Source organism: Poeciliopsis prolifica, unplaced genomic scaffold, assembly GCF_027474105.1.
Source record: "Poeciliopsis prolifica strain line A6 unplaced genomic scaffold, Auburn_PproV2 SCAFFOLD020, whole genome shotgun sequence".
Taxonomy (NCBI): domain Eukaryota; kingdom Metazoa; phylum Chordata; class Actinopteri; order Cyprinodontiformes; family Poeciliidae; genus Poeciliopsis; species Poeciliopsis prolifica.
In genome coordinates this window covers 6,772,885-6,797,705 of record NW_026562395.1, presented here as the reverse complement: position 1 = coordinate 6,797,705, position 24,821 = coordinate 6,772,885, and the positions used below count along the sequence as shown (strand labels likewise).

The 24,821-nt window shown below is 43.3% G+C and overlaps 1 protein-coding gene and 1 long non-coding RNA gene across 4 annotated transcripts in view; one reads left to right on the top strand and one right to left on the bottom strand.

Moving 5' to 3' along the window:
- The first annotated feature begins 153 nt into the window (after nucleotides 1-153).
- On the top strand, nucleotides 154-4,093 carry LOC129368982 (uncharacterized). The gene is made up of 2 exons (XR_008606907.1): nucleotides 154-604; nucleotides 724-4,093. It is a non-coding gene; the product is annotated as an uncharacterized LOC129368982 (long non-coding RNA).
- Nucleotides 4,094-4,141: 48 nt separating this feature from the next.
- The window catches only part of LOC129368980 (kinesin-like protein KIF13B), a 33,072-nt gene continuing 12,392 nt past the window's right edge, over nucleotides 4,142-24,821 (bottom strand). The window contains exons 12-41 of one of the 3 annotated variants that reach the window (XM_055044195.1): nucleotides 23,860-24,072; nucleotides 23,457-23,567; nucleotides 22,776-22,910; nucleotides 22,547-22,677; nucleotides 21,682-21,768; nucleotides 20,669-20,859; nucleotides 19,475-19,706; nucleotides 19,232-19,394; nucleotides 18,154-18,300; nucleotides 17,933-18,079; nucleotides 17,144-17,263; nucleotides 16,244-16,417; nucleotides 15,991-16,148; nucleotides 15,680-15,812; nucleotides 15,060-15,197; nucleotides 14,942-14,971; nucleotides 14,770-14,869; nucleotides 13,780-13,906; nucleotides 13,645-13,700; nucleotides 13,438-13,556; nucleotides 13,178-13,354; nucleotides 12,976-13,068; nucleotides 12,118-12,270; nucleotides 11,895-11,972; nucleotides 11,257-11,313; nucleotides 10,499-10,592; nucleotides 10,130-10,209; nucleotides 7,505-7,570; nucleotides 5,295-6,525; nucleotides 4,142-5,219 (exon numbers count right to left, since the gene is read on the bottom strand). In XM_055044195.1, coding sequence (XP_054900170.1) covers nucleotides 4,975-5,219; nucleotides 5,295-6,525; nucleotides 7,505-7,570; nucleotides 10,130-10,209; nucleotides 10,499-10,592; nucleotides 11,257-11,313; nucleotides 11,895-11,972; nucleotides 12,118-12,270; nucleotides 12,976-13,068; nucleotides 13,178-13,354; nucleotides 13,438-13,556; nucleotides 13,645-13,700; nucleotides 13,780-13,906; nucleotides 14,770-14,869; nucleotides 14,942-14,971; nucleotides 15,060-15,197; nucleotides 15,680-15,812; nucleotides 15,991-16,148; nucleotides 16,244-16,417; nucleotides 17,144-17,263; nucleotides 17,933-18,079; nucleotides 18,154-18,300; nucleotides 19,232-19,394; nucleotides 19,475-19,706; nucleotides 20,669-20,859; nucleotides 21,682-21,768; nucleotides 22,547-22,677; nucleotides 22,776-22,910; nucleotides 23,457-23,567; nucleotides 23,860-24,072 — 4,986 coding nt within the window. In that variant the 3' untranslated portion in view covers nucleotides 4,142-4,974. Of the gene's footprint in view, nucleotides 5,220-5,294; nucleotides 6,526-7,504; nucleotides 7,571-10,129; nucleotides 10,246-10,498; nucleotides 10,593-11,256; nucleotides 11,314-11,894; nucleotides 11,973-12,117; nucleotides 12,271-12,975; nucleotides 13,069-13,177; nucleotides 13,355-13,437; nucleotides 13,557-13,644; nucleotides 13,701-13,779; nucleotides 13,907-14,769; nucleotides 14,870-14,941; nucleotides 14,972-15,059; nucleotides 15,198-15,679; nucleotides 15,813-15,990; nucleotides 16,149-16,243; nucleotides 16,418-17,143; nucleotides 17,264-17,932; nucleotides 18,080-18,153; nucleotides 18,301-19,231; nucleotides 19,395-19,474; nucleotides 19,707-20,668; nucleotides 20,860-21,681; nucleotides 21,769-22,546; nucleotides 22,678-22,775; nucleotides 22,911-23,456; nucleotides 23,568-23,859; nucleotides 24,073-24,821 lie in introns of all 3 variants that reach the window. The other 2 variants (XM_055044194.1, XM_055044196.1) reach the window with 2 other exon arrangements.

Sequence of the window (24,821 nt, the reverse complement as noted above, 5' to 3'; positions counted from 1 at the left end):
AGGTTCTTGGTCACCCTCACCTCATGACATACTACCTACACCTTCAGCTTCACCTCTTCGCAGTGCAGAGCATCAGAAGAGGAGCCGTCCGCTGATGAAGAGCGCTTCCTCCTCTTCCTCTCGCGGCGCGGTTCGGCGCCGTCGACGCTCTACCGAAGTCCTGCTTTCCTTTCCCTCGCAGTCGCGCTGCTACATTCGATTGACGCCAAACCAACTTTGCAAAATGTCTGTTCAGAAGTAGCCTTACCTCCCCACTGCTGGATGTTCACATCCCATCGTTCCAAAGCGCACAAAAACAAAATCTGCACAGTTCAAGTTTCCACCCAACAGCAGCTGCAGCAGCAGGGATTTAATTTTAAATGTTTTTATTTGTAATCTCATGTTAAACTCCTCTCAGTCGTTGAGGATGAGTCAACCTCCCTAAGATGTCCAGTAAGGCAACAGTTGCTTTGTTTTCTGTGCCATCCATGCCAAAGGAAGTGGCTCTGTGCTGAGTGAACCCAAAGGGATTCTAACTCCTTTGGTTTGGATTCCTCCTCAGTGTTCAGTGAAGCCTCTCCGGCTGCAGGAGGCTCAACACTACAGCAGGCCTGTGTCTGGACTGGTAGGTATTGGCAGGCACTTATATTATACCCCTAAGCTATTTACTACTTCTGTGACGCTGCCTCTTTATAATAATGATAATAATGTAAGCTATGTGCTTTGTTTTTTGTTTTTATACAGCAGATATTAAAGTAGACTGAATCCACACTGGAGATAAATATGAAAGAACTCTACAAACTTCTGTTTATTTAATTATTTTTTTCTGTTTCACCTATAAATAACCTCAAAGGGAAGCGTTGAAGGGAATCAGTCACTTCAAGTGTCTTGGTTTTCTTGTTATCCTCAATGAAAGTTCTCCAAAACCCAGTGCTGGGTGTCGATGAGCCTGGCTTCCTCTACTGCAGATGTATTGCATTGTGGCAAGAAGTCGGGGAAAACCGCTAGCCTAGCATTGTCCAAAAATTGCTCTTAGTGTTGATAAATGGTTGGGTTGTCCAAAGGACAGGAAGTGGTGCAAAAGTTTCCATGATGGTTTGAGTCTACACTAGGGTTTGGCCTGCATCGTTCACTGCACCACAGCTCCATCTTGGGGTTCAGATGAGTTGGTCAACTCCATCTGTTGGAAACTGGGAGCAACTCCAACTACCCAAAGTTACGACTTATAAGGTTGACTTTGAATTTAAGTATTGCTGCTACATGTGGCGCCTGTGACTATGACCTGAACAAATAAAAAACTCTGTTTGCTTAGGGAAAGTAAAACATAATGTTTGTAAGAACGTGTCACCATGTTGAAATTCTGAGACATTTATTTTTGACTCTGGTCTGACGCCAAAACCGCCTCGGTTACGTCTGAGGTAACTGGAATACAGCATAACTATGGAATGTATGTAAAGCTGGACCCAGGAATCGGGTAATAAGTTAAGCAAATGTAACCCTAAATTGCTCCCTTATTCTAGTTGTGTTGGTTACCAACTCTCTCCTTTGGTTTTTCCTGTATTTACCCGTTGGACATGCTCCACCCGGGCACTGGGAGTAATGCTCACTGACGGCAAGTTGGGAGCAAAAATTCTACACAAATCAGGAGAAAATATTATGTTTGTGCAATAAAATGTCAGATAATGCTCATTTACAGTTAACTGCACAGGGCAACAATATTTGACATGGGGCGTTTTGATTTTTGTTCAGTGTGTTTTAAATTCATTCGAAATCCTCTTGTGGGGGCAGGAAGGGGCTGCGGGGGCAGGAAGGGCCTGCGGGGGCAGGTTGGGGGCATCCACCGGCTCCCATGAGCTGCAACGCTAAAGAAAACACAAGATAATGTCTTAATGGTGACATTTGATCCAGTGTTGGAATAGTTGAAGCAGCAGATCTAAGCCTGTAATGGGCTCTAAACTAAAACCACTTGGTAACCGCTGCTACTCTTGTTTTTGCATTTGTCTTGTTCTCAGACTTTAATACTGGAGAAGAGGAGGATGGAATATTTTTCAGGAAAAAAAAGACGCTCAGTATTCCTGACAACAGCTTTAAGTAGCCTGCGTTTCTGATGCATCAAAACTTCTCAAACTATAACCATGTGGGACTCCACCGTATGATGGCATATACAACATTTTAATTAACTTGTAAAGATGTGCTAATTGCTTTTATTCAATACAGAGAAGCACATACAGCTGCTAACAATATTTTCTAATGTTTAACATTTTTGATTTTGATACATAATACTCAGTAAAAATATACAAACTCAACTAAAACTAAATTTAGTTCTTATTTAAAATATTTCCTTTTCAGAGGATTCTTGCTTTTTGCTGTTTTGCTCTTTAGATTTAAACAAGTCTAACAACCCAACATTAGCTGGGTAATTAGTTGGGCTATCTGCTGAGGTAGCTAGGCCAGTTGACAATTATAGGTGTTAAACTGTTAACTTAAGAGTGGTTGATGGCATTCCTTTAGTTTCTACACAAGCACTGAATTCAGATATACAGTTAAGAGATCATGAGAAAGGAGAGGCTATGCTAGGCTAGGCTAGATCAAACATCAAAAGATTTAAAAACTCAGTGTTTCCTGTTAGTCTGTCCTGGTTTGGATATGTTTGTGATCTAAAAATCATGTTTATTTTTGTATAAAATTAGCTGTATAATCATACAGCTAATACTTTCTGTATGGAAAAAAATGTCAACTCTGTGAAACTTCCACTGCTCTTGGGGGCCCCCTATAGGTTCAGGAGAGGCTATGCAGATGCTCTTGTCTGTTTGCCTTGAGCTCATTCAAGATTCAAAATGCAAAATGAGAAGATGTTTCTGGACAAAGTCAGGCCAACTGTGCGTTTCCCCCGTCTTTATGCCACTATTCTACCTTCATGTTTTGTTTTTGTTTTTTTTTTTACCAAAAAAAAAGTAAATAAAATTTTTAGGCCACCAGATGAGTTGAAAAGGCAAAGACATGCAAGACTGTCCAGTGGTTTTTGGAGAACTGGAAAAAAAAACCTCATGGCAAGAAAACATATCTTGTGATTCTTCATATCTAAAATGATTTGATGTTTGTGATGAACCAGGTTACATGTTACAACACTGAAAGTGTTTAACTTTAGTTAGTTTTTTTTTTTTCATGCTCATAACTCCCCATGCCGGGTTCTGGTCTAGAAAAGCTAATCAACAGCTTCTGCTTGTAAGAAGCTAAAAAAGACAAAACTGGTTTTTAAAGGAAGTGGTTTAAAGAAAAAAAGTATGTATTTATGCTCTTTTTTTTTTTTTTTACGGTAATGTACAAAGACGAATGATATGCTTTGAAATGAAACATGCTTTATAGTTAAATTAATGCTTTTTCATTTTACCAAACTTATTTTTCTATTATCGTTTTAGCATTTGGCTGTTCTCCATTGTCCAACTGAGCAACATTTTTATGAAAAGGCCAACAAAGATGCACCTTATGAAACGTATTGATGAGTAAGCTTGAACTGTAACCTCCATCAGTGTACTACAATACAGTTAGACACACACATGGTAAGCCTGGTGTAGCATTAGCACGTCATACATCGTTTCCCATCTGTGATGGATGTCAGTGTTTCTACACACTAACCAGATCGGTTCAGGTTAATGAAGGGGGGAACGCTGCAGAGTGCAATTTTTCTCTCAATAACTCATATTCAGATGTCCGCCTTTAACTTTGACATGCCATGATCTGTCAAACTACTGGTTTGTGTGTGTGTGTGTGTGTGTGTGGACGCTTACCAGAACGGAGGCGTCCTCTTGCGGTGTGGCTACATGTTGGTCAATATCTTCAAGTGAAATGCCACCTGGTTCACCCCATTATCACTTAGGAACAGAGGACTGAATGCTGTTGTATCAATCTCAAATATAGTTAAGTTCAAAATTACTGTATTGCCCATTTCAGAATTTAGTGCCTTTTTTGGACAGTAGACTGTTCTGTAATTAAGATGTAGTATATAAACATTTTTTGTACAGTTTCTTTGTCCATTTTTTAACTTGTGTTTATTTTAGTATGATATATATATATATATAATGTACAAGAGAATAAAGCTATATCAATGACATTACACATATTGTCTTTCATCCACTCCATAGAGAAGGGAAACTGCAAATAATCAATATCTTGTCTTTATTTTCAAATAAATAAGCATCCAAAGCAAATTGATCTGCCTAAATGCAAGTATGTGTGTGTATACATCTATGGAAAAAAAACTATGAATCAGAAATTACTCTTAATTATATTCCCTCCAAATATTTTTTACACACACAAAAAAATCCCTAAAACAATCAACACACATGCTCAGCAGGAAGACAACCCATTTAGAGTAGATATTGTTACTATAGCAATCAAGAGTGCAAGTTTGTGTAAAAGTAGAAACATTAATTTAAGAACCAGATCGATCTCATTGATCAACACTTCTCAGAGTTCCAGCGGGAAACGTTTTGGCTGGACATGATCAAGGCACTTGTGTTGAGCAGTAGTTAAGGGCCAGTAGTCCACTCACATTCTCACTCAAATATCATCTGCAAACAGTGTAATAATGATAAAAGAAAAGACAAGCAAAGGAAGTATATATTAAAAAAAATAAAAAATTGCATTCAAGTTGGAATTAGTGAGAGCTCATTCCACAGTATTAAAAATTCAGAGAAGTTGTTCGACAGTTCTCATCTTCCGTCCTTGTTAACGCAGGAAACCTTTTTTATATGAAGCGTCTAAACAGCCGAGCCATGAGTCATGTAGGCTTTGGAAGGCTGCTGGACGTCTGCGCAACACTGCAGAATGTGCTTCTGTGGTTTTCAATGTCTCTAAAATAAATACTCTTCTGCAGATCTCTACTTAAAAACATTCAATATTTGATGTAGTGGTCAGTGAAGCGACACCAGCAGCTCTCACAGTGAAGGGCCAGATACTGAATCCTAGACTAAACTTCCACACATACGCCACTTTTCAAGTGTTCCATGATTTACGGTTCTCCCCTCTGCTGCGGCCGGCCGATCCCGTCTCACCTTTCGCCAGGGCAGTAAGAGCTGCCAAGTTTGGACTGGACCCGGACAGGTTGGCACTACGACGCTTCTGCTGCTGGCGCCGGCGTTTGGCACCCCCACGGGTAATCCTGTCGGGCCTCACAAGCACTCCGTAGCCCGGGTTACAGTGAAAGTAGTGCTTCCCGCCCACAGAGCCGTCGTTCTTTCCTGCAGACGGAGCAACAGAGATCCGTAAGGGGTGATGAGAAAAATCCGAACAATAACGAGAGTCGTGTTTCTCACCTGCAGGGACCTCCAGTTCAACTCCGACCCAGATCCCCTTGGCAAAATCCGTGGGCCCAACGTACCGCACTGTCCCACTCTTATTGGTCCCCACAGAGACAAACTCCCCTTCCTTCAACCAGTCAGGAAGAACATCCGAAGCGACTTCGTCTCCCTCTTCTAAGTCCGAGATGCTTTCCAGGCTCTCTGCCGGCACAGAGAGGTTGAGTCCCGCCCCTCGGCTGCCTCCTTGCCCCATCTGTGCCGATTTACCTCCTTCTTCGCCCACAATCTGCTGGAAAGACTTGAGTTCTGAAGACTTGACTTTCTTAACCTGGAAGGGGTTGACTACGGACGAACTGGACTTGGAGGGTTGGGCGGCACCGATAGCAGCTTTGGTGGAAGACTCAGAAAGTGGTTTTGGACTGCCCTTCGCTGTGTCTGGGGGTTGAATGAGGGTGCTGTTTGTACCGGAGGGTTCAGGCAGTAATTCTTGTTGGGGTGAATCTTTAGGGTTAGAGTCTTCCGTAGGTTGAGCAGCAGGGGTCTGGTTTACATCTGGAGCTGGATCTCGAACACCGTCAGAAGCTGCCTGCTCTTGTTCCTGGTGCTGTGTAGCAATAGATTCTACCAGACTCTCATCTGCTTGCGTTTCACTCATGAGTAACTGATCGTGGTTATCCTCATTTGTAGCAACGATGTCTGGATGTTTTGTTGAAGGATCCGTTTGCTGTGATTCTTCCTGTTGGTCGTGTCGTTCTCCCAGGGAATCGGTGTGATTCTCTGAACCGTTTGATTGCTCTAGTTCAGCAGTATCAGTAGTTGGAACTTGGTTTTGTGCAGCCTGGCTTTCTGTTTGTGTTTCTGTACTTGCAGCAGCTTCTTCTAGACTCTTTGAATAAGTGGACAGTGACGGATTTGTCTCTTGTTCACAGAGATCTGACTCTGGCTGAGTTCGGTCTGTACTCGAGGCGGCCGGCTCTTTGGTTAAACCCAACTTTTCAGGCGAGAACTCCTCCCCCGCCTCGTCGTCCTCCACTTCCTCTGATAACAAACTGGGCAGGTCCCAGCTCAGCGTGTAGACGTCCGAAAGCCTGGAGGCGGACATGTTGGACAACATGTACCCGCCGGACGTGTCGCTAGCTGAACCGGAGGTGAAGTCGTCGCTCTTTGGGATGATTGGGGGAGGGAGGGGGGCTGATCTGGGGACATCTGTTTGGAGATCAGCGGGAGGCGTTTCCTCAGCGGGAACCTGAATGAAAACACCACATGATCGTTTCAGGCACAGTGTAATGTACACTTGAAAATCAGGCATCTATCAAATTTTGTTGCACTTAAAACTCAAAACTGTCCACCATTGGTCGAGACTTGGACCTCTCTTCCCTGACGGCCAGGTTAACACTCCCCCCTCCCTTTGGCGATGGCTGAACTCTGTCTCGACCTTGAAGTCTTCTCCAAGAACCAATCAACGAGACAAAGAAGTCACAGAACAACAACCTCTAAAGGACTCAGTCTTACGCACCGACACGACGAATAAAGTGTTACCAAATATTCTGTAGAAACAAAAATGGAACTATTAGGAAGTTTTACTCCTGGCCAAAAACTGAAAGCGTTTCAGAAAAAAGACTATCCTAACTAGCCTGAGCATTAATGGCAGGAGAGCTAGCGTGAGAGGGAGGGTGTGAGCTGCACGTACGCAAGCCTGATTGACAGCAACAAGACCCTCCTCCAGGCTCCGATTGGTTGTTTCCGACCGAGCGGTGTGCTTCTGCAGTAAGCCCACAAAGAGGAGCTCGATTGTTGTCGCATATCATTTGATGATGACAGTTTTAACAAATGTAAGCAGGAAACAAACTGAAATATATAAATAAAAGTTGCGTACTGCGGCTTTAAGCTTGAAAAGCCTCACATATTAAAATAATCCACCAGAGTTGTACAAAGTTCCCTGCCAATTATCACAGACACTTGATGACTAATGGAAATAATAATTTGAAAAAGCGCTTGTTATTTTTTACTCAGCTTATCTCAACCGTAAAAGAGACACAACAAGGACAAACTAACTCCAAAGGGGAACAAATGTTTTCTGTAAATGCTCTAACACAGAAAAACAAAAGTCCTGTGAAATGAAATTTCACTGGTAAGACAGATAAAGTCTAATAAAACGCCATAAGAATTTCCATAAACCATCTATGGAATGTAGGAATCCAGGAAGTGCTTCCTGTCTGACTCACCGGCTGCTGATGTTTGCACATGTCCTCTTCGACGCTGGCCGACTGAACCACGATGCTGGGAAGACCCTGCGGCCGAAACATCGACATGTTCATGTCTGTCCATGTAAAAATCTGCTGCATTGTTTGTTGGTTTTTTTTTTTTGTCACCAAATAAAAGCGATTATCTGCTAAGAGATGAGCGAACATCCCATCACATTCCAGTCTAATAACCCTCCTCCACTAACAGAGAAATAAATAGTTGAACATTTCATTTGTTCCAGTGATCCGCAGGTGGAATGTTGATGCAAGATATTCAAAGTGCAATTAGGATATTTGCTCCGTAAATCACTGATAATCACGATAAGCTGGAGAATCAGTGGAGATAATTGCGTCCTAATGATAATTGTGTTTGTGTTCATTTGTCTCATTTTAGCATTCATGCTACATGCAACGCTTATAATTTGTGCACTGATTAAATCTTCGCTGCTTTGCTCTCCAACTGTTTCTCCCCTAGAATAAAACCATAATTATGTTTTTTTGTTTTTTTTAATATCTGGTTGTAATCTCAGGCTAATAAATCAGCACGGAGGCCCAGCTGGGAGCTCAGCAGACAGGTAAAGAATCAGAGTGGGGCGGATTGGGTCGCCGCGCCGCATGCTCCATCCGCGGCTTGATTCGGATGAAAAGTTTTCCGACTTGTTCAGAGCGGAGCCGACGGCCGGCGTTTACGTCAGACAGCAGGTCAAAAACGTCGATCCTGCCTGGCGGCGACTCGGGACGAGAAACCTGCAACGCACCGCAGAGGGTCAGGCTCACCGGGTCGGGTGGAGGTTCTGGGACGGGTGGAGGTTCTGGGACAGCACCGCTCCTGGTGGCAGCATGCTGGAGCGGCTCGCTTTTGTTATTATGTTTGTAGACTTTTGTTCATTGTCATTATTTTTCTGGTTTTGGATGCTATGCATCTGGAAGGACTTTGACTTCCTTTTTCCAGTGATGTCATCTGTGTATCCATGCCAACAGGGTGTTTTCAACAGGGAGCAATTGATTAGCATCTGAAAACCTCAAATACTTTAATTATAAAGTAGAGAAGGAGGTTCAAAGGAAGTGCTAACCATCTCTTCCATTGATCAGATTAGGCAAGGATCTTATACCCTACTCCAACGTCTCCCTGTGACATTTTAAGTCTGATTCAATCAAACTTTATTTCATTTACCTAGAATGAAATGTTTGGTTCATTTAGGGAAGTGTGACTGCGTAAGTGAACTCTAAAACCCTAAAAATGTTCCTTCAGGGAACAGGTTTTTCAAAGGATCTGGTTTGTTTGACAGTCCAATATGAAAGGGAAGCGCAGATGGACTCTGGCACCCCCACGGGTAATCCTGTCGGGCCTCACAAGCACTCAAGCACTGTCAGAAGGACTCTACCGGACCTGTCAGTCCGGTAGAGTTCGTCTGACAGGGAATCGAGGTTCTAAGGAGACAAAGACTTTCTCTGATGGATCCTTCTGATCGGTTGGAATATTTGGTCAATCGAGGCGGAGTCAGGTTGAGGACAGACGTTGTCCTCCTTCGTCAGCGTCTGTGACAGAACAGCTTCTAATTAGAGCAGAGTCGCCGAGGACTGACGGGTTTTCACCTCGACCCAACGCCGCCGCCACCGCCGCCTGGCACTTCTATCAATAGCTTTCCATCGTGGCTCAAGGTGCTAATCAGTCCAATTGTTTAAATTGTGGTCAACTAATTTATTCATTGATTTGCTGAAAGAACTAAAAATTAAATAGCAGTAATTAAAGCCAAAACTGTGCAAATAATAGATGCATTTTGTATTTCAGATGAAAAACCTTGTTTATCTGTAAATCAGTTCAATTCAGAATTCACCTGGGTCAAATTCTGTAAAATTAAAAATCCTATTAAGAACCTTTTGTTATCCAGTTATTAGTTCATTCAATAAGATAAACTGCTCCTCCCTACACTTCATTAAGGTGAAACAGAAAGGCCTGAGATTTTTACATGTTGACATTAAAAGTATATTTTTAGCTGCAGATAACCCTTTGCTACAAATGATCAAGTGTTTGCTAAAACAAATGCTGTGTTATTGCAATTTAGGCCATAAAGTGCTTAAAAAGGGAATAAAATTATTCATTTGTATTTTTATGTGTTTCTAATATTGCACAAAAAGGCTTGAGTCCTTATATGAGAAATCTGCATAAAGGAGCGATTTTTTATCCAATCATCAGAATAACTGATTAATCGTCAGAATAACCGATTAATCGTCAGAATAACAGATTAATCGTCAAAATAACTGATTAATTGTCAGAATAACCGATTAATCGTCAGAATAACAGATTAATTGTCAGAATAACCGATTAATTGTCAGAATAACTGATTAATTGTCAGAATAACTGATTAATTGTCAGAATAACCTTCTCCTACAGCCCTGCTACAGGCAGGGAGTCTGACACAGATCCACCTCAGGCTCCAGAGACTTTGAGGCATCAATACAATTTTTGTTGAAACAATTATGCTCTCATCTGCATAAGTAATGTTTCCATAGCAACTGAACAAATGAAACTGGCTGCTGATTAGACGGAGAGATATTTACGATCCGGGGCATAATCTGAGAGCCGTTTCAGAAGCGGGAGAGTACCTGCTGCGGGCCGGCCACCGGCTCCCGCTCCTCCCTCCCCGCAGGCAGCAGGGACTTCAGCAGCTTGGGGACGGCCTTCACTGGAGAGAGATAAGACGCAGCGAAGCCTGAATGCGCTGAGGGTGAGGACGGAGAGGACGCAGGAGCAGACGTAGAGAGAAGAAGAAGGAAAAGAAGAAGAAAAAAGGAGATGGGAGGGGAGAGGGAAGCGAGAGGGAAAGAGATAAGCTTTTTGATGCAGTCAAGCAGAGATCTTGAGCTACGGGGAAAAAAATGAAGTCACCACTGAGACACAGAGCGAAGCAGGAGGAGGCGCCTCAGAGCTGCAGACGGAACGGCTTGACATGAAGAAGCGTTTAGCAGACGTACCCGTCTCCACGTTCAGGTTCTGGGACACGGCGGCAGCCAGAGAGTGTCTGGACGGAGGGGCGTCCACTGAGAGGTCCTGGTGGCTGTCCCAGCTCTGCAGGGGGTCAAACAAAGGTCATACAATGGTCATCAGAAAGAAGGTTCAGTTACCCAGAACTTAGAACAGACTGACAGCCAGCAGACGCATAAAAACATTAGCACTGACCTGGAAATTAAAGAAAAGTTCCATGATTTTTACTGTGTTTTTATGTAAAGTTTGATGTAGTCAGCCTCTTACACTCTGATGCCCGGAAATAAAATGGAGTGCTACCACTTCCAGACAATACCAAACACACAGTATGTTAATGTGTCACATTCCTAAAATAACAGCCTGGTTCAGTCAAGGACTAAAGTTGTTTTGTTTTTTTGTTTTCGGGGGGTTTGGCCAAAAAAATGTTAAAAAAAAGAGGTAGTGATTTTTTTGAATCACTTTTACTTAAAAAAAATATATAATAAAATAAATTTGGACATTATTTTAGGAAGGTGACAACTTCATAATGAAGTAATGATGATAATAATAATAACTTCATTTTTCTCATCAAAATAATGACGTTTGAAATGAAACAAAAACAAGATAAAAAGCTCAGCCATTTACTGCACATCCCCATGATTTTTGACTGGGATCATATAACAAGGTTTTTTTTGTTTGTTTGTTTTTTTCAGACTTTTAACTTAATGGAGGAAATCACTGACAGTGTTAGTAGAAATGAGAATCTCACCTTGAAGTAAGTGAGCCTCTGGGCGGAGGAGGAGAGATCCAGAGTACTGGCCGACAGCTGACCAGGCGGTTAGAGTGACGGACGTTAGGAGTTAGTGATGAGCAGGTTCCAGAGAAACAACAGGAAGTAAAAGAGGCTAAAGGTCAATTTATGCTTAATGTGGTGAGCAGATCTGGACAGAGCTGAGCTGAGGAGGGTTACGGCCACTGACAAATAAGAACATTCCTGACTTTTTCCCCTTTCTCTTAGAATTTGAATTCTGACTTTTTCAGTTGGAATTCTAAGAAGAAAAACAAACCAAAGAGTTAAAATTCTGAGAAAAAAAAAAAGTCAGAGTTCTAAGAAAAAAGTTGTGACAATTCTACTAACACTGTCAGAATTGTGACACGTGAGAATTTTTATACAAAAATTAGAATACTGGGGAAAAAAGTCAGAACTTTTAGAAAAATGTCAGAATTCTGAGAAAAAAAATTTGTTTTTTTTTTCAGTGGCATGAATCTTCTTCCACAGAGCTCTTAGTGTTTTGTCAGTTGTTTTTTGTTTTTTTTGAAAAGCAGAACAGAACCAAAGCCAGACTGTTGATGAAGCAGTGTACTGTATTTCTCTGCTAACAGCAGAGTGAATCGGGTCCGTCTTACCCGGTTTACGTTTGGAGAGCTCAGGCAGCGTCTGGCGGCGTTCCCTCTGACCGCCAGCTGTTCCTTCACAGCGACCTCCTACACACACACACACACACACACACACACACACACACACACACACACACACACACACACACACACACACACACACGCAGGGAGGAAGTTCTGGTTCAGTCTAGAACACAGACCAACCATTGGTTCTGAAGCGGTTCTGCCGGACCTGTCTGAGGCGATCCAGAGTCAGGATGTTCTCCACGGCCAGAACGCTGCGCAGGTACTTCTCTATGGCCGCCTCGCTGTCGGCGGACACCTCGTCCTCGCCGCTGGTGGCCAGCCGGGCCAGCATCTCCCTGTCCTCCGGACCGTGGATGTCCTGACAGAACCGGGACCGGACCTTCATCAGCATTCAGTCACTACTGTCTAAATCACCAAGCTGCAAAAACACTAAATCTAAACAAGTATTTGTGCTCTAGTCTCCTGTGCAAAATGTATTGGAACGTTTGAAATTAGACCAAACTACAACAACTTCACAGTCAGATATAAGAGCTTATTTTAAGTCAACAATTCATTAATATTTGGAAAATTATTTCAATTAAACATTATATTTTTCCCATAAATTCTTTCAGTTCGTTTGAACAAAGTGAGGCTACAGAAGAATGTAATTATGGTTTTTATCTTAACTGTAAAATGTGCAAATACACATCCTGTACAGGTTTAATTACTGCTGTCAAAGCAGTTTTTATTTCAGCTGATTACTGTTTTTTGGGGTCTCCATGCTCCAATTAAAGGTTAATCCATTACTGAAATTAGTTGATGATTATTTCATTAATCGATTAATCACAATTAATCGTTTCAGGCTTAGTTGTGAGGGGCTTGTTCATTCAGATCTAAAGGAACCCTGGACATGTTGGACCCATGTTGGACTCTTTTTCATCATCATCATCATCTTATGTAGACCTGAGTTCTGTGAATCATCAGCAGAAAGCTGAACTATTACACTTTCATTTCATCCAATCTATAGTAAAGTTAGCGTGTTTCAGCTAGTTTCCGCTGGATCTTTGCGGTTGTTGTCACTCACTCCTGGGATGTTGGAGACTATTTCGAAGGTGACTCCGCAGCCAGGAATGGTGCTGCGCTGAGATATTCTCTTCAGGAAGCTTTGAGCGAAGCCCTGCCATAAAAAAAAAAAAGAAAAAAAACACGTTTCTTATCATTCATTTCTCAGCTGAAGTAGGACGACCCGGCATGTCGGCGGGACAGCTTGTCCGCCGCTCCCCCACCTGCTTCCCCGTGACATTGACGCATATGCGCTTCCTGAGGACCAGCTGCATGTGGGCCGGGTGGCTCAGCTGCACCACGGCGCGTAGCGTCAGGTAGACCCTCTGCTCCGGGGACGCCGCTCGGCTGAGCTGGGGACACTCGTGGACGGTGGAGTCCCAGGATGCCTCTACCTTCACCTGGACCAGTCAGGAGGACAAGTTAGGAGGGAAGATGTCCAATTTAAAAAAGAAAAAACAAAAGAGGAGGAGTGTCTCTTTACCTCCGGTTCGAAGTTTTTAACAATTTGAAGTTCAAAGAAGTCGTCCTCGTCTTCCCCGCTCAGCAGCGCGTCGAGACCCCCGGCCAGGGGGGCCGACAGACTGGACTGAAAGTCATCAGCTGGAAGGAGGAACAACAGGAAATGAGTGTGTTTTATTGTGCCCAGAGGTAACGGATTGATCTGAAATGCTTTACAGAACAACGTTACCGCTGAGGTCCAGGAACAGAACAGGAATGTGGGTTTCCATCCCGGGGACAGGGACCCTGAGGAACACATCCAGATTTTGTTTTTTGTGAGGGAATTTTCTTCTGTTGTTAAAATGGAAAGCGACAGAGCAGCTACCTCTCCACCGGTGCTCCTGGGATGCCGCTGCCGGCCGACGGGACCAGCACGGCGTTGCGCTCCTCTGTGAGGGTCAGACGGCACTCCAGCAGCTGGGACTCCCTCTCCACGTCGTCCTCTGACTTGTCTGCAGGGACAGACGGAGAAACTTAAAGACAAACATAGGACGCCGCTTCCTGATCTCACAAGCTGAGAAACTGTTGAACCAGAAACCTTCCAGGCCACTAGGGGGCAGTGTTTCATACGATATTCTATGAAAAAAATAGAAAAACAAGATTTATTAAAACTGACACTTTGGTAAAAATTGGCTTTTTATTTTGCCATTGTTAATAAAGTCTCTAACTACAGTAATATTACTTATATTGTATTAAATGTGGAAAAAACGTTTTTTGGAAGTCTGGAAAGTGTCGAGTAAGTTTAACATTTAGCCGATATATTCTAATTACAACTTCCTGCCACTGTTGAAGGAAAGGCAGATCCCATAGTATGATGCTGCCACCACCATTTTAGCAGCAGGAAGGGAGTTTTCACTAACAAATCTCTGAAGCCTTTACAGAACAGCTGGACCTGTATTGACATTCAGTTACAGAAATTGGAAGCCAATTGAGTGCAGTGTTATATATTCTATTTCTGCAACATCTATCATAATGTTTTTATGAGATCCGGGAGTTTAACACATTCATTTTGATTAATTATAGATATATATATATTTTTCCATGCAATAAATTATTATAATTTTTTTTAATATACAAAAGTTCCAGCCGGAACCAATATACTCCCAAGTTTCTGGTACACCCTTAAATCTGACGCACAAGTTACATCAGTTAACAACAATGGACAACAAAGTTTGCTTCTCTCGGCCCACTGGGGGCTAATGTTAGCTTCAAACTATCACCGAATGGGACGCTGAAATAGACCATCGTGCCGGTACAGGAGGTATACAAACTCTGATCGTCTCGTCAGTCTGCAGCCGCCTGCGGCTGCTTCTACCTGGTTTAGTGACGATCCTCTGCAGCTGCTGGTCCAGGTACTCCTGCCTCTCGGTGAGTGTGATCAGCCACTGCTCCCTCATCCTCTCCAGGTCCACCTCCTGCACACACGGACGCTTACATCATCTGGAAGGAAACACGTTTCCCACCTGTTCTTACAGATAAGCACTCACTTGATAGCTGTCCATGTCTTCGCCTCCGTCCTGAAGGTTTTTGGTGGTTAAAGAGAAATGTTAGTGACAATCCTGGGTGTAAATATCACTGTTAAGAGGTGACTAGTGGGGTTCTCACCGGATGGGGGTTGTTCTTGGGGATCTGGCGAACTTTGACGTCCCCGAGTGACACGGACACGATGGAGGCTGCGATGAGAGGCATGGTGCCCGAGTCCTGCACCGGCCGCACCTCCACCCGGACCCGGTGAGACTGACCCTGAAGGCAGAGAACGTGATTAAAAGTTGACGTTACTCAAATATCTTCAAACAGTCATTGTGGATTATATCCCACATCAACACATCCTGGATGATAGACTCAGTTGCTGACAAGCACTGCTAATCTGTCGAGGTTTATGGGCAGACCACACTTTATTTTTGGTCAGCATCGGCGTTCGACTGATTCTAAACCCCCGCCCCAAGCAAACCGGACTTTAGAGGCAAACAACCTGGAGACGGATTAAAGCGCACTAAACTGGGCTGGTGTGAACCAATCAGAGCTAATGTAACAAAGCTACAACAAAGTGACGCCCCCATGAACAATTGTGCTCACAAAAAGCCACACACTCCTTCAGCGATTGGTGGATGAGTTTGGATTCAGACAAATTGATACATAGTAGAGGAAAGTCAACAACACATTTACTCTAAACTCCAAAGAGAACAAACTGTCTAATTTAACAGTGAACTGCTACACTGCATCACCTGTTTGAGCTGGAAGACTCCGCCGGTTCGGACATCTTTGGCAGGAAGAACCTCTACGGCGGTGAAGTCTCCCGCCTCGTTCAGCTCCATCAGCTGCACCCACAGCTCCAGCCGCCGGGTCACCTCGCTCCACCTATGTTACAGCAGGTCATCAGGGCATTGCTTGACATTGTTCTGATTCTGACGGACGTGATGAGATTTTAGGGGAAACGCTCTACTGGATCTTGAGGTTTGGTACATAGCTCAAACAAGTACATTCTCCGTTTCTGTCCTTTTAGGGTGGGGTGTGTAGGCAGTTTGTGTGTTTCAACCTCTCTCTGAGGGATCTGGTCTTGGCTTGAATCACTCCCAGGTCCCACAGCGCCAGGTTCCTGCGGTGGTTGGCCTGCTTGTGGCCATAAACCTCAATGGCCACCGCGCCGTCAACCAGGAACTCCAGCAAGTCCTCGGATGCTGGAACAGATAACTCCTGAACACAGAACAACAAAACGGTCGGCGTGTTTTTTTCCTCTTAGCTAGTGCTCTCTCCGTCTCAATTTCTCAATTTTCTGCATCATTCATCACCTTGGTGCTGTCAAAGACCACGGTGCACTGCGGGTCTTTGGAAGCGGATGACGAGCTGGATGACCCCACCTCTGGGGCGGTGAACACCGGCTCCTCCAGCCCCCAGAAGTGATAGTGGCAAAAGACGAAGTTGGACAGGTGGCGAGGGAGACCGGTAGCCTGGAGGATTTTCACCTGAGACACGGATCATTACGTAAAGGAAGAGACAACACATCAGTCTGACAGCGCTTCAGATAGGGATGTATGAAACAACAAGTGATGGGATGCAATTAAAACCTTAAATTGAGTTAAATGCAGGGTCTGTTACCAATTAATCGCATTTAACAAAGAAAAAAAACAGACAGAATACGCTACATTTTCAATTGAAATCACCTCTTTTGCTGCTAAATTACTGAATAAGTTCTGAGCTCAAAAACTAAAGTATTTTGTTGTCCCCAATGCGGCAAGATGACAATGATGACTGATACATATTTAGCATTGAGATGCTATTTTAGGGAAAACTCTCTACTGGCTATTTTAGGCTTGATTAGCTTTTCTGCTAGGCTAATGCCTTCTAGCATGCAACAACAGCCTTTTCCAGCGTCCAATCAAATCGGTCTTTGAAGCTCAAATTAAGCTTTAAAGCAAATGCTGCTTGTGCACCAGATTTATGGGTGTACCGGAAACAAGCGAACATGAAGGTTCCAGCCGGAATCTTTATATGTAAAGAAAAAATTTAATTAAATTAAAAGGGATTGTGTTACAGTTCTTAATACGTGAAAATATATGGAAAAGGGAGTAAGAAAATGGATGGATGGATGAAAACAATCTGACACAGTCCTAACAATAATGGACTGTACTAATCTGTTCGAATAAAAATGAATAAAGCCAGTAAGAAGTGTAAATTTGACTTCGTCTCACCACACAGTCCAGTTTGCGCTCCTGAAGCTCCCCGTTCTGCCGAGTGTCAGGATGTTCCGCGCTGCTGTCCTCAGAGCTCTCTGTCCCTCGTCTCACTTCCACATGCAGACGGCCGGCCACCTCACAAATACAGATGCACACATAGCAGCCGACTAGAGTTGATCTAATATCTCCATTACAACATTTACATATGAAGTTTTTTGCTAAAATTTTTTTAACAAGAAAATTGGACAAAAACCATCTGTATTGGTAGGTAGAATCCTGTAGATATTATAAGAGGGTTGTTTTTAAGTTCACCAGAAGAAGAAAAAAACTGAGGAAAATCCAATTGGTTAAAGTGGTTTCCAAACAGCTTAGTCTTTGTTCATCATTCTCTTTGCACAGGTGCACTACCATATTTTTACCACTAGGAGGCAGTCTCAGGAATGAGTGACACAAATAGACCTTTTCCATCTTGTTTTGTTAATTCCTATGATTAGTCGGTTCGTAGAGCCTAGTATAGACCTTATCTGTTTTGGTTAACCCCAGCGGTACGATATCATGTACATATTATCTGCTTTTAGCATTTGATAGAATGCAAAACTATCTGCATTTAATGAGTAAAACGTGAACTGCAACATTTTGTGGAAAACAGCAGAATGTCTTCATTTACAAACATTCCTCAATGTGATAATTCCAGAGCAATCAACTATCCGATACCAATTTTGAAAAAGTTAAAGGAACAAAACCCAAACCAACAGCATTTGAGTCTGTAGCGCCTCATTCTGAAGGACTGTGAACCTTGAATACCTCTCCTTTCTGGTTGATGATGGGCACTGCGTACTGCAGCTTGACGTCATGGAATAAGCAGGCCAGAAAAACGTTGGCCACCCCGATCAGACTGTGGTTCTCCTGCTCGTCAAAGAACGGGTCGGTGCGCTTAAAGTAGTGCATCATCTGAACCAGAGGGACGAGGTTAGGACATGATGAGGACACGCACTCATGTTTTCATTGCTCCGTCCTGTACTCACAGGACTGTCCTCGTCCAGTCCCTTCCACTCCTGGTAGAGGTCCCTCATGTCCACCAGCCGGTTCTCCAGCTTCTCCAGAGCCCAGATCTGCTTCCCTTTGGCCTTCCTGCGGACCTGGATGGCCGGCTCGCTCAGCACCGCGTCCCGCTGCACAGGGACAGGAACCACACTGCACTCACTGATGGAATATTTATTCTCATTAACATATGTTGAAGAAAATATGTGGAAAATGATCGTGCTTCTCCTGGGGCTGCAATGAACCATTATTTAAGTTATCAAGTGATCTATCAATTATTTGAACTGTTAATCAGAGAAGAAAATTGCCACATTCTGACCATTTTTTTAAGCTTTTCTAGAAATTCATTAAAGGATGCAAATAAACAAATAATTCAATTACTTTTTAAAAAAAGAAGCATTCATATTAAGCTAAATGAAATATTCTAACAATGTGAAACTCAGGCCTTTCTGCTTAACTTATCGATTCAGCGTAGGGCCGATGTGTTGATTATTTTTTCAATTTAGTTAATAACTGGATAGCAGAAGTTGCTTTGATTTAAGACTTTGGACCAGGTGAAGCAAAAACGTCACGTCAGTAATTCTGTGTAAAACAGATTTACAGACAGACATGCAAAATGTGTACATTTTTAGTCCAGTTTCAGTTTAATTATTGGTCTGAGTAAGGTTTTCTTTCAGCAAATGGCCCTTTCTTGGTCCATTAATGAGTATTTAACTACTAAACCAGTTAACAATTACTCAATAATCGATTCATTGCAATTAATCTGATTGATCATTTCAACCCACGTTTTTCCTGTTTGGATGTTATCCTGCATCTTTGTTCAGATGGAGGTTTAATCTGGACTCCACCAGCAGACGGAGCTTCTAAAAAACTTAGCAAGGGATGTCCACCTCCCTGAGTTTGGTTTCCATGGTGACACAACACATGGCAGCCCTAACAAACAGTTGGTCGTTTTGCATTTAATGTGACCAGAAATGATGACCAGGAGATTTTTTCCCCCCGCTAATCTAACCCAGATAACCAGAACCAGCCGACTGTCTCTCTCAGAAACAAACAGGTTACCTTCCTGTTAGCGTCCAGGTTGGCGGCAGGGATCTGCAGAGTAACCAGGTACTCCGTCCTCTTGTTGAGCTCTTCAGCAATGAAGCTGGCCTCCTGAGCCAACAGCTTGGCCCGAACTATCTGCTCCCTGAGGCGCCGCAGGCTGCGAGTCATCATCGCTTCTCTGCACCACAAACACCAACGAGTTCAACGGATCGTCCGGGTAATCCACCCATCCGAGCTACGATTTGACTCGCATGTCACCTGTCTTCGCTCCATCGCCTCACTCGTTTGTGAGGTCCCGAAGACGTCCCGGCGGCGGTGGCGCCGACTGGGAGGGATGACATGTCCGAGAAGTGGGAGGGTTTCTCTGGCGTGAGACGCTGGCGGAGCTGCTGCAGCTCCTGCTCGTACATCAGCCTCTGGCGCTCCAGAGCGCAGCGCTTCTCCTCCTCGTGCTGCCTCTCCAGGGTCTGCAGCACCGACTGCAAGGGGTCTGGAGAGGAGGAAGAGGAGGAACAGGAGGAGTCACATCAGCCAGATCAGAAGAAAAATGAGAAAGACTGACCATCTCATTTCATCATAATGAGATAGTATCTCATTATAATGAGATGGTAAATTATCTCATTATAATGAGATGGTAAATTATCTCATTATGATGAGTTTTTTTTTTGTTTTTTTTGCTGGAAACAGGCTTCCATACTTTACTAAATATTCTTAAGTAAAAAAGAAATTCTAGAATGTATTTCAGCGTTTTCCCCAGTATACTATAAGCCTGACGGGCCACCAGGCTTTACTTGCCAGCCCCACCAGACTAGGTGTCATTTGTTTACTTTAAGTATGACTTATATACACAAGTGCCTGTAAAGACAGATAAAGCTAGGTTGATAGTTGACGCACTGAACTGGACATGAAAGGGTGCACGCTAGTTGCGCCATACCTGCCTGTTAGCCTCCTGTGCCATTATTTCTAATTATGATGCCTGCTCATGCACCTCAGACTTTTTGTCACTTTTAACATTTAACACAAAAACCTTTTGGGCTGCACTATCGCCCCTACCTCCAGGCATATAAACTCTGTATTAAGTTTCCTTGTGTTTTCATCAAGCCATCTGTTTTGTTTAGTAACATCTGCTGCTGCTTTGATTAGCAGATGTTACAAAACAGGATTTATTGCTCTTTATGTAACAGTGACCCTACTCTCAGCTGGGCGATCCTCCTAAAGGACAGTGTTCTTCACATACAACACAGCTACAGCAAACGTAAAACAGGTTATGGGTCGGTATTGTGTTGAACCTGGCGTCCATTCTGGAACTGTTTGGGCTCTAAATATTTACTTTCTCGCTGCCTGAGGATTTTCAGCGTCTCATTCCAGGACAGATATCATTTAAACGAGCCAGAAAGGACAGAGCAAAGACGTTCTCTGCTGCAGGGCCTTTGTTGATTGGACGTGACTCACCGTTTGTGCCCATCCCCTTCATCATGACCTCCGTCTGAGCAAACTCGTATCCGAAGTTCAGCTCGCTGGAGACGTCACTGTGCGCGTCTGTGTCCACCTCCAGGTGGTCGATGCTCAGACACTTCTTCATGGCGGCTCCGCCGCCCTCGTCCTCGCCCGCCGCTCGCCCTCTGTGTCTGGGCAGGTTGATCCTGCATGCAGGTTGGTTGAGAGACACAGTGCGAGTGAGAGAAAGAGTTTTAAAATGGGAAGTTTGTCTGTTCTAAAACAGGTTTGTTGCTCTTCAGCAGGAGCCTACAACCGACACTTCGTCCACATACATCAGCAAGAGGTACGAGACGAAATCAACTCAAACAGCTTCCCAGCGTGACACAAAAAACCAATATTTATGATAAAAGTTCTTATTGAAGTTGACAAATTTTGCATTGTGAAAACAAAGATTGCAGAATGGACCCAAATAGACTGATGCAGACGTTTCAGACCGGAACTCAGAAGGTGAGGGTTCCACTCTCCAAACTAGAGGGAGACAAGACTGCTTATGGTAGCCCTGGCCTCCCGGCACATCAACTGGACAGCTCAGTGTCCACACCCCTCCCTACTCCTTCTGCACCTCCTGGATCGGCGGCTTCTTCACCTGAACTGGTGTTTCTTAACTTTAGTGAGAAATTGGCTCCTTTCATGTATAAAGTGACTTAACTTCTTAGTCCTCCAAATCCAAAACCACCTGGCTCTGAATCCCCAGAGCTATCATCACTGTATTACATAGATTTACACCCGTCTTCCTTCAGAATTAGTCCTCCGGCAGTATGAAACGGGACAGTATCTGTCCCGATCACTGAAAGGACATTTACAACAAAAAACAGAAATACTAAAAGCTAACGGTCTGAAACTAAATCTCAGACTCATATTTTTCATGATGAGAGGCACTTTTAACTGCAGATGTGCGATAAAATAAACCTGACAGAACATGTTTTCCAAAAACACGAGAAAATCAGACGCCTACTAAACCAGACCTGAAGTAGTGGTTGTTTCCCCACAGGATTCTGTCGCCGTGATGCAGCGGTACTGGACTGGTGACTGCGGCGCCGTTCACACACGTTCTGCATAGAGAGAAGCAAATCGTTTTACAGTTACGCGTGTAGAAAAGTCAACTTGGACGACTGTCGGCTTTTTCTGCACTGATTGGTGATCAGCCGGTCGTAAACTGAACAATCTGGTTATACCTTCACAATGACAGTTTTTGGAGTCGATGCCGATACTGAGAGATGGAGAGTGAAAAGGGAGCTATTTAGCTGTTTCAAGTCAGAGATATAAATTCATACTAATTCATGATTAATAAAAGTCTCATTCTCAGCAAGCGAATGAGACTTTGAAGAGATAACAGGAAGGCAGACTTGCTACAGCAAAGTTGCTTTGTTTTGGTACTTTAAATGGGCAGTATTACGAGTATGTATTTCCCAGGCACAAATGCCATTTTAAAGCACGATTAATTAATTATGTTAACTTCAGTTTTTATAAAAATGCTGTGCATCAAAAAAGACTTGAATATGATGGCTTGAAATTGGGCCTGTGTCTCTTTAAGAAGCTCTGCCTTGAGGAAGTAATCATATAACCCTTTACTAACACTGCTCTGAGAAGTAGCTCCTCTAATTATCCCAGCTGATGTGCAGTTCTACCAGCTGTTTGCTAATTGAAGCTGGCTAGTCTGAAGGAGCCAAGAGGAGGAGTCTAGGTTAATAACATTATAACATGAGGTAAAGATAAAAAACAAATAAATAAGAAGCTAATTTTACATAATACTGTCCCTTTCAGCTCCCATCTGTCTGTTGTGGAACATGGTGGATTTGGAAATAAAAGTTGAGGATGTGAATTCTGTACCGGGCCCCGCGGTGAGGAGTCAGCACCACGCCGCTGCTCTCTGTTATGTCGATGACGCAATGCTCCGCCTGGATGGCCATCCCACACAGCTGGATGTCCTGCGAGTCTGCCGAGCCGACGCGCGTGTGGTCCTGAGCAAACACGAAGGGAAACAATAAAACAGTTGGAAGGAATTAACACTCTGAGTCTTTATACACAAGCAGCTCAGTTGCATGTTTGTGTGCAGTACTTTGAGGTAGTAGACCAGCAGCTCGTTGAGGGCAGGGTCAGCATTGAGGTTGACCAGGAAACACTTATCATCCACCACTCTGATGCCAGAGGACTGAAGGGAGATTCCCAGGCTTTCCAACTGCTTCTGACGCTCCTACAGGAAACACACATTTTATGCTTGTTTGTTTGTGTGTCACATTTCAGCAACAAAGCAGCTCAAAAAGCTTCACACCGTAAAACAGTCATGCAATTATGAAACAACCAATGAACAGTATATTTTGTCAAATGCTATCATCAACCAAATACACATAAAATATTTTGATTGATGTTCCAATTATTATTAATCAAAGGCAATTCTTAGCCTCGGTTTAATGGTACTCGGTGTTATAGCAATTTTGCAGTTTTCTGAATGTTTCTTCCAGATTAGAAAAGCATAAAAACTGAATGCTGCTTCTCCATGTTTGGTTCTGATTCTGGTGATAGAGAATAGACCAGAACCAGAAGACCTGAATGGTTGGGAGATTGAAAAGATAAGAAACTTTTAATGTATCTTGGTGCTAATGATCTGGTTAGTACTAGACAGGTCATTTGCACACTGATAGTTTCAGAGGGGGAGAAAAAGGTTGTTTGTCGTGAGATTAAGAAAAATTTCCCAACAATTTCTACATTTTGAAGATTTTCAGATCGGTGAGCGTTGTACCTGTGCGATTGCTTCCGTCTTGCGGAGTTTCTCTTCCCAGCTGACCGTCATCTCTTGGATCAGCTTCTCGGACTCTTCCAGTCGCTCCTTCAGCTCTGGAGCCTTCATAGACTGGAAGGAAACGTTCCACATATTAACACTGCAAAAACACAAATCCTATCAAGTATTTACAGTCTTATTTCTAGTGCAAATATCTTAGTGCTCTTGAAACAAGACAGAACTAACTTACACGATATAGCACCCTGTATTAAATCCATTATCCATAAATATTGATGAAAAGTTTTGCTTCCATTGGCAGATTTCTTCACTTTCACTTTCCGAATGTCTCGTTCTCTATATTCTCAATTTAAGAAGTGCATTTTTTTGTTCTTGAGGCGTTTATGATTTCTGCATTGAGACGTACCTCCGCCTCCGTCAGCTGCTCCCTCAGCTTGTCCACTTCCTCTCGGAGCTCGCGGATGATCCTGGCGTTGGGGTCTTCGTTCACCACGGCGTGGTTGACGATGCTCTTGGCCCTGTCGGCGTAGCGCAAGGTGGACAGCGTCTCGTCGTAGTTGTCCGCCGCCGGGCTGACGGTGGCCACCATGGCGGTCCGGCTGTTCCCTCCGAGGCTGTCCTGCAGACGCAGAGTCAAAATACATCTCAGCGTTTACAGCGACGGTGTCCAGAGTCTGGTGTTTGTTTGCAGCAGCCTGTAAGTTAAGGCAAAACTACAACTTTTAAATTAAAATCTACTTCCAAAAATGTCTGACGCTACACAAAGTGATTATCTTTTCCAATCTTTCTGCTGTCCTTCTATTGACATGGTGACGAGGAGCACATCTACTATAAAGGACACTCTCATGTACCCACATCTGCTTTTAATTCATGTATTAAAGCTTGGCTTAATACAGCAAGTGTTTTCAAATGAACACTGACCCAGATCTTGTTTTTGTTGCAGAGAAAAAACAGGAATGAACACATTTTCTTGGACTGAATCCAAATTAATAATTCAACTGGATGCCTTTCATGTAACAGGGAGGAAAAAAAAGCAAAAACCATTTGAAGTTTTGGATCATCAATCTCAAAACTACAAAAATATGATAATTTTAACTGCAATATTTTTTAATTAAATAAAATTGTTTACGCTTCGTTTATTGTTGAGCAGATGAAAAAAAAAACATTTGGTAACCTTAATTAATTTTTTTTTTTTGGGCCCATGTGACAAAAATGTCGGACCAATATCACATCAGGGACAATTGTTTGCTTCCAAGGTATCAACGTACTCCAGAAAGGACTGCAATGACAAGGAATCCAAGGCCTTTTGGAGAAAAACCAAACCCACAGCATGACAGATCCTCCACTGTACTACAAATGACCATAGCA